General features: G+C 43.1%; 1 protein-coding gene across 1 annotated transcript; it reads right to left on the reverse strand.

Annotated features, from left to right (window-relative positions):
• Positions 1–726: 726 nt before the first annotated feature.
• LOC144949605 (interferon-stimulated gene 20 kDa protein-like) lies at positions 727–8,114 on the reverse strand. Its single transcript, XM_078879570.1, has 3 exons — positions 7,723–8,114; positions 2,795–2,995; positions 727–1,057 (listed from the first exon to the last, which is right to left on the reverse strand). The coding sequence occupies exons 1-3, from the start codon at positions 7,951–7,953 to the stop codon at positions 842–844; spliced, it is 648 nt and encodes a 215-aa protein (XP_078735696.1). The 5' UTR covers positions 7,954–8,114; the 3' UTR covers positions 727–841.
• Between the last annotated feature and the right edge of the window lie 680 nt (positions 8,115–8,794).

Below are 8,794 nucleotides of genomic sequence, written 5' to 3' on the forward strand. Positions count from 1 at the left end.
AAAACATAATAATTATTATGTTTTATGATTTTTATGATTTTTATTAATAATAAAAAATCATAAAACATAATAATTATTATGTTTTATGATTTTTATTATTTTAATAATAATTATTATTGTTTTATTTTTTTTATTTTATTATTAAAACCAAGAAGTCACGTAGAATGGAAATAATAAAATAATAAAAATCATAAAACATAATAATTATTATGTTTTATGATTTTTATTATTTTTATTATTGTATTATTTTATTATTTCCATTCTACACGATCACACAACGCGGTTTGAATTCGACCCTCGATTGATGGCTGCGCCATCGCCGCACATGCGTCGAATAAAAAGCAAGGGACAAGTCCTTACTTACTAGCAACTTCTATATTTTTTAATTGCTGGAGGGGTTGCCCCATCTACCTGAAAATCCTGGCTCTGCCATTGCTGAGCCTGTCGATCAGGCGGGGTAGTTAACAACTTACCACCATGAAATCAAACTCAAGTGACCGGGTTCAATGTGCAGCACGGGCCCAAGGCTCCATGGCTCATACCCACCATTTAGTGAATATATTTTTAAATGTATGATTGTGTACAAAACAGTGTACAAATATACATAATTCGATCTCGTTTAATTATCACTTTAAAAATATAGTACTATACATGTAATTCTCTGGCACATTCCAGTAAAATGTTCAAGATTTGTACACATTTACAACATGACAAAATCGGTTCCTCTTAAGGACTACAGTTTGAAAAGCAAGGTGCGATTAAGAATTGCTAAATTTGAAAACGTGCTTCAAAATGTAAACCGTTGTTATGCGCAACGGCACCTGTTAGATTAAGCGGATCATCAATCAGAACCGTAATCATCACCATCACAACAGTCATTGCAGCTATTGTAGTCCTCGAAGTCGATGTCAAAGTTGTATCGTCGGTTCTGGTAACGCCGCGGGCGTGGGGTCTCGGCCCACGAGTGTGGGCCCCTCTCCCACTCTTTGTCCACCAGTCTGAAGAGGTCCATGACTGCCTTGGCATCCTCCACCGAACAGTGCCCCTCTGAACTGTTCTGTTACGCAACGGAGAAGGGAGCACAGCATAGGGATGAGAAAGACCGCGAGGGAGGGATGGTGGCGGCGGCAGCAGCAGCTTGGAGAGGCCTTCATCGTGCCGTGGATTGAGCGTGTCTGATGATGATGATGGGAATAGGGATGAGAATGAAACAGATGGATAGAATTATTTTTCGATTTAAAGCTTTCGTGACTGCAGGGATTCATCTTCTTGGTTCTTTCGGTAAAGTCACGTAGAATGGAAATAATAAAATAATAAACATTAAAATATTTTATAATGTTTTATTTTTATTCTTTTATTATCTCCATTCTACGTGACTTTACCGAAAGAACCAAGAAGATAGAATTATTGTTTAAGTTTACAGGATTTTAGTCAATCTATTGCTGGTTGACCATGCCTCACCATGTTAGAATGGGCTGGTTGGTAAAGGCAGTGGGCGCATAGAGACTGAGGCACAGTGATTCACTGCATGGGGGAGGTGCTCATCCAGCAGTGACTTGACAAAACGGGTTTTACCTGTACAGTACAAGAACACAAACTCCAAAAACTACCGACAGTCAAAGCAGCACGAGACCTCGGTGTGGAATTTTCAGAGAGGGTCAAAACGCTGTTGAAGAGATGCACTCCTCCAATCATAACTTACCACCTTATTTTTTAAATAGCTATGAATTATCATCCATTTTTTTTAATGAAACTATGAATAGTGATTTCATCCTCAAATGAATTCTACCTGCAATTTTTTTTTCATTTTAAACTTTTAATAACGAAAAAAAAACTCCCATATCCCTTATTGGATACTTTGGAATGGGCAGACAGATGACAGTAGGACCTGTGAGTTACAGTATTTTGACTCATAATCACATGCCTATATGACTGTTTGCATAGACAGCATGCACAGACCTGCCTGTGTCTAGCAGGCACCTGACAACTTATCCACTGCCCCCCAACACACCCCACCCACTCGCGGAACTTAAAAGAAAGAATCACTATTTCGGATGACGATTCAATTCAAGAATAAGATTGTTCGTTTCGTCTTGTACCATCTCATTTGCATTGTTTTAGATCTGTTTTGTCAACTTTGTCGGTTTAAATATAACGTGATCTTATCAATTGTATTTCTTTGTGAATACACCTCAGTTCCTCTCCGGCCACATGAAGGGGGTATTTGTATCTTGACATTGAATGCAAACTCACCGAGGCCGACTCAGCCGAAAACCATTACCCAATGTGCAAAAAACGCTCACGTTCACGGAACCGGACTTTCATTTATTTTATATCACGGTTGCTGAGCACAGGGCCAAAGGGCAAAAAAATGCCAAGTGGCCAGCAACAAGCAAAGCACATTTGAGAGTTTTATAGACAAGGTTAGGACTAAGACCATGGGAAAATAGACACTGGGATGGAACTACAGAGTCGAGCAGAGCAAGGAAAGAAACAGAAAGGGAAGTGTCTTTGACCATCAGTCTGGTGGTTGAAAAGTGTCAATGAAATGAAAGAAGACCGTCTACTAAAGAGAGCACCCCACATGGGCAGAGGAATTAATGAGCGAAGTCAATGAGAACAGTCAACCATGGTAGTAGCAATAGAAGAGCAATACGGAGGCAACTGACGACTACGCCGGACATCACGCTGAACAATTGGCGGTACAACCGGGGAGGTGGAAAGGAAACGAATCACATCAGATAGCGATAGAGATCAACCGTGGAAAACCTGCGTGGTAGCGAGGCAGCCTTACCTGGATCTGGATTGAGAGCAGGATCTGTGCTAGGTTTTTGAGCGACGCTCTCCTGCCAACGGTGAGCTTTGCCTTTTTCAGCAGCGGCTCGCACAGTGACGTGTCACGCGTGTCGAACATTTGGATGTTCAGGCCCAGGGTTGAGAAGTCCCGCCGCATGTCGTGGCCGATGATTATTTTTCCCTCCAGGATTTTCTTGATCTGCGGGGCGTGTGGTGCATACACATAAGCCAGGAACACACTTAGCCCTGTCTCTTAATAATTACGTGGCATTGTTTGACATTTTAACAAGACACCTTGTATATCAGAATCAGAATATTTATTTATACTGGAGGAATCCGACGAGCTATAAAGCTCTTGTTCATAGATGTCCAGTCGGGGCAGGTCAGAACGTTACAACAACAAACAATTCAAGAACACGATAGGAGTGCAAATTATATGAGAGGTATAAAAAAAAATACAAACTAAACTCAATAATATCGGGGTATCACAATGCAAACAAGTGGAAACCATTTGCTGAATTCTATGCTTCAATGTTTATAATTTTTCTGAAAAAAAAATATGTATGATAGTAATACCCTTTTGTTTACTCAGAAAAGCCTCATTGAGTCTTGAGTTTATTTCTGCAACGGTGGCTGTGATGCGATATTTTGGCTAATTCCATTAATGAGAGTTTGGGCATGTGGGGGGAAACCAGAGTACATGAAGAAAACCCCACATACACGAGGGGATAACACCAAAAGCGCTAAACAAATCAATCCAAGACACCTCGCAGCCCAGAATGTTTGGGAATTTTACAAATATGTTGTAATCCACCAACAATTGCCTCGGATGTTCCGGATCACAGGAATGGGCCATCACCCCCAGCTCGGTAAAAAGTAATTGCCATGGCCTGGAACATTAGACTCCAGGGACTCCTCTACTTACGAACATGTTAGGTTCCACAAGTCTGTTCGTAAGTTGATTTGTTTACAAGTTCAACAACTTTACTCGTGTGATTCCAAACATGTTGTACGGCATGTACACTCAACACAGCGAATGGCTTTAAAAGTTGTATAATCTCCGGTAGATGCAGATGCCACTGGTTCTTCATGTTCTGCAGATGTAGATGTCGCCACCGCCATCTATTGCGCGGCAGATGAACTTACGACTCTCGGTCCGAACGAGCGACTGGACATACGGACAGGTTCGTTCGTATCTCTGAAAGTTCGTAAGTCGAGTGTTCGTAAGTAGAGGAGTCTCTGTATTTAAGAATGCCATCTGATCAGCATTGTTGATTAAATACATGGTGGATTAATTGAAAGAAGACATTTAAATCTTGATTTGAAGCTTTTAAAGAAAGAAAACATTGAAATATTGGATTATATTAAGTCTCATCAACATTTGGGTTCAAATTTGTCAATATGCTAGGAATTGGAAATTGTAGTCTAAAAGTGCGATACACTACCAATATAAATGATAAACGATTACCAGAAGTGCCACTGAAATGAGGGATGGCATGGCGTCATGCAAACCACAATTAAATCAAAGTAAGGGCAAGGGATTTCCCCTTTATAAAAAGTAGCACCATACTTGGAAAACAGGGAGATTGTATAACTACAATTCATGTAAAAGGCACAAAGAGTTTCGACATAAACCTTTGAATAAAGAAAAACGTGCATTACAAAAGTGTTGCGGTAACGAAGCAATAAGTAATCAAGATGATTATCAAATAGCCGGGGATGCCCTTGATTTCGTCATATCCCAAACGCTAAGCGGGTTTGAGCCTGGACACTGCTTGAATGGGTGACCATCACACGCAACAGGTTGTTATAGGCTTGCAGGGCTACGTGGCGGGCATCAGAGGATAGTGCAGCAAATGCATTACATTGCTCTTTCTACTCGACGTACTGTGCTCATATGCCTTCGTGTCTACGCTCCCCCCGCCTTCACCAACCCGCAATGATATGGCCTCCCCCACGACCCACACGTCATGCGGAGGCCCTCATCCAGCAGTGGATCGAAAAAAAGGCAGTAATGAGTATTTGATGAGCAAAAATACCTTTTGACTCGAAGCAATTCAGAGGCACTTGGGGGAGACAGGTGGTAGAGGAATTATGAATTGACTACTTCGCTTTGCCTCACAAAGACAAAGAGCCCCCGTATAGCCTCAACAGGCTGTTGGATACAATTGCTGTTAGCGAGTAGCACCTATGAAGGCCGGAACGGCACACGAGGGGGTGGGTGGCCAGCACCATGCCCGGCCGCCTTTTGTCTCCGGAGTAACGATGTTTACACACCGCACCAGGTACTCATTTGAGGTTGAGTCGACCTAGGGGGGAGGGCCCAGGACTGGTTGAGATAATCGTCACCAATTTTGGCCGTGAGTTGGAATCGAACTCGCTTTGTAGCGGAGCGCAGCGCGCTAACTGTTGAACCCTCCGCTACCCACAAACACTGGGGCACGCACACCAGCCTCAAACAAGTAAACCGGTAAAAACAAAGTTTTTAACTATAAATCCTTTATATGCGTGGCGGCTAGAGTCTTCTCGTCCTCTGGCTTGAGATGGCTGCCACCTATGGGTCAGATGATTGTCTGCCAGTATTAAGCAATTGGTAATTAATATTTAATTTGTTTTCCCTAAACACGAACATTAATTGTCTCGCACAACGAGTCTGTGTGGAAAATGTCAGCTCGATTGGATCACGGGAAGTGGGTTAAAAAACGACCGAAAGATTTGCACGGTCGTAAGCAAGCAAGCACGCAAGCAAGCAAGCACGCAAGCAAGCAAGCACGCAAGCAAGCAAGCACGCAAGCAAGCAAGCACGCAAGCAAGCAAGCAAGCACGCAAGCAAGCAAGCACGCAAGCAAGCAAGCACGCAAGCAAGCAAGCACGCAAGCGAACTTAATATGAAGGATTTAAAAACACTCACATCAGCGATACCGTTCGCCAGTTTAAACCGGTTGCTCACAGAGAAATGCCAAAGCCATAGAAAGGCATACGTCATCTCGAGTCTCGAGTCAATATTCACTTTACCAGCTGTGCTCCAGGTGCGCCGTGTGCTGTAGAGCGTGTGTACGCTGTGCTTACAAATATTTGCTTGAGCCTTTGTGTTATTAGTTCCTACTCATCTTTGGTAATTATTTCTCCGCTTGGTAATTACGTGACTATGTGTAGCATTGCAATGGAACAGCTCACTGAAAGTTAGGGGGAAATTAAACAAAGAGGATTCGTTAATTACTTTAGAACACAAAAAGCATGTGGAAGAAAATGTAATAATATGAAAATGTATGATTGTGCCAAATGAAAGGCGTTAAGCAAAACCATTGGACGTAATTTTGAAAAACAATTAGGCAAAGCATGAGAAAAGACCGTAAATAATACAACGCAATAACGATGATTAGTAAATCACGAATAGGAATCCATTACAGAGCAATGGTCAATTCATAACGTATGCCGGAGACGTAATTCTAAAACTGATGGAGAGATTATATGTAGATCCCTGCAGCAAACAAAAAAAGATCGCATACCCCAGCGAACAAATATTTTCTCAGATGAGGATTTAGATGCTCACGCTGTCACACTTGATGAAGAAGTGTCCTTTTGAAGTTTGCAAAATGGGCAATAACTAACCCAAAAGAAACAACTGCTCACATCATCAAAGAAGCGGGATCAGCTGTTGGAACAATATTTGTGGACCTTATTACTGTATGTCTATACAATCATGATGTAATGCTTCAATCATTGACAAGGTGGCGTCTGTTCAATTCTAGGGAAATCCAAGGTAATTAGATGTTAAAAGTGCCCTCGTATATCCATTGCGGTATAATCTACCATAAACTTCAGGTCTGCTTACCTTAGTACACAGATTATATCCAGTCTAAGTATCCACGTCACCCGATTACGCTCAGCAGCTGGTTGATTCAAACACTTTATTGATTTTTACGCCTTAATTGATACCGCTTTGAATGAAACCCCCATGGGGGTAAATTGCCAGTTAAAGTTCGCATTTTATGCGCACAGAAACAGGTCCTCGGCACTACATTGCTCAGACATTGCACCTGAATAAACAGAAGCTGCCGTGACATGAAAAACTGAAAACTTCATTTTAATACCATTTATGTTCGTATGAAGACTGTTATACAACCTCATTTCGCAGAGCCTGTTAAAATCCACATTACTATGGCGGCACCACAGGACGTATCATACAACCAATTATTATGATTATTGAAATAACACTTAAACACGATAAGTTACTCTAGCCTTCTTTGCACAGTGTCATTACATGTTAAAGGTAATACAACCCAGGGCTTTATTTTCACGGAATATGTTCTGGGCCGCTGATCGACTAGGTGAGCCTGTTGACAATTATCCAGATCCCATAGCGAAAGGTATCCTACACTAAATGTTGTGTGCCCGGTACGAAATCTTTCCAAGTCTTCAGATTGATGGTGATGATGCAGGTGATAGGTGGATTATAATTACATCGTAGGCCCGTGACAGATGACAATAGCTTGGGGAATAATTCATCCAACAGTCGATTCATCAAGACCGACTGCGATAATTAAAATGTAGAAGCAACGTTCATTATTAGTATTATCACATTGCTGGCCCATAACAGAGGACAACTACAGGCAGGGGGGGGGGAGCCTTCATCCAGCAGTGGATTGATCATGACTGAGAGTGATGATGCTGCAGTTAGTAGGCGAATTATTATCAATACAGTACATCGCTACCCCGCGACGGACCAGAACAACAGCAACAGCAGCCGGAATTCATCCACCGGTGTGGCTCCAATCGACACCGATAATTACGATGACGAATTCATCAACGAGCAGCAAGCGCTTTGAAACAAACGATCGTCCCACACTCGGGGGCCCCACCCTTCCCGTTGCGCGCCCGGCACTTCATCCCGTGCCCCCTTGCCCCGCGTCTCTTCCTCCGTACCTCCTTCCGCGCCTCCTCGTACGACGTGGCGTGCACCAGGTGACGGGGCAGAATTCCGCTAAAGCGCGTGCGGTAGTCGGTGACGGGCTGATCGGGCTTGACGTATTCGTCGTAGAGTACGCGCTTGTTGTAGTCGACGATGCTGCAGCGAGCCAGCGCGCTCTCCGTGCCGCCGCGGCCGGTTCCCACCATCTCGCAGTCCATCGCCACGTACTTGCTGGTGGCTTGCATGGCTGTGCTGCGCGGGGGCGTCTTTGTTGATCACCTGCGCTCACCTGTACAGCCCGTGGCGTGCGTGCGCGTGTGTGCGTGCGTGTGTGTCGGCGGTGTTGTATAGCGGCACACGTGTATACGTAAACGGTGTTGTGGCTACTATTATAGTTCGCCCGCTTTGCGAGAAATGACTACGTTTTCTTGAGTCTTGGCAAGGGAAGAGAAGATGTGATGAAGCCCTTTCGGCGTGGACAGCTCCCTCGCTGTGTGTGTGTTTATATACGGAGGTACTGGGGCTGCCCCCATCAGGGTGTGTTTGTAAGTGTGTACGCGTGTGCGTAGCCTTTCTGAATGAGTCACTCGCCACGCATACTCCTAATACGCGTAACTTTCGGAAAGCTGCGGTACGTACACGACAATAATGCCGGACTTCACTTCCCAGTTTCTTGTCATGATGTGGATGACGTGGCGAATACACTAATGCTGCTGCACTGTGGACACTACAACTGCGAGCCACTGCCAGTGTTATTGAAACAATGAAATACACGAAAACGTGAATTACACGTTGCCGTTGTTGATGTTGTGGTTTTTAATTAAATATGGAAACGAAGTAGTCGTTTCTTGATTTTGTGACTTAAATACATGAAAACGTGAATTACACGTTGCCGTTGTTGTTGTTGTGGTTTTTAATTAAATATGGAAACGAAGTCGTCGTTTCTTGATGTTGTGATGTTTAAGCGAACACAGTATAAGCAGATCTCCCTTTGAGTTTGAGCTTTGTGTTATTCAAGCGTGGTGGCTGTATTTAGGTATTACTGTATTGTGGCACTTTAAAAATTGAAAAGTATTATACTGTATA

The sequence above is a fragment of the Lampetra fluviatilis genome, chromosome 3 (genome assembly GCF_964198595.1).
Source record: "Lampetra fluviatilis chromosome 3, kcLamFluv1.1, whole genome shotgun sequence".
NCBI lineage: Eukaryota > Metazoa > Chordata > Hyperoartia > Petromyzontiformes > Petromyzontidae > Lampetra > Lampetra fluviatilis.

Coding starts and splice junctions, on each gene's coding strand:
- LOC144949605 (XM_078879570.1), bottom strand. CDS start 7,953: ATGCAAGCCACCAGCAAGTACGTGGCGATGGACTGCGAGATGGTGGGA. Junction 2,996..7,722: donor ACGAGGAGGCGCGGAAGGAG/GTACGGAGGAAG, acceptor CACGCCCCGCAG/ATCAAGAAAATCCTGGAGGG. Junction 1,058..2,794: donor TGCTCTCAATCCAGATCCAG/GTAAGGCTGCCT, acceptor GTTGCGTAACAG/AACAGTTCAGAGGGGCACTG.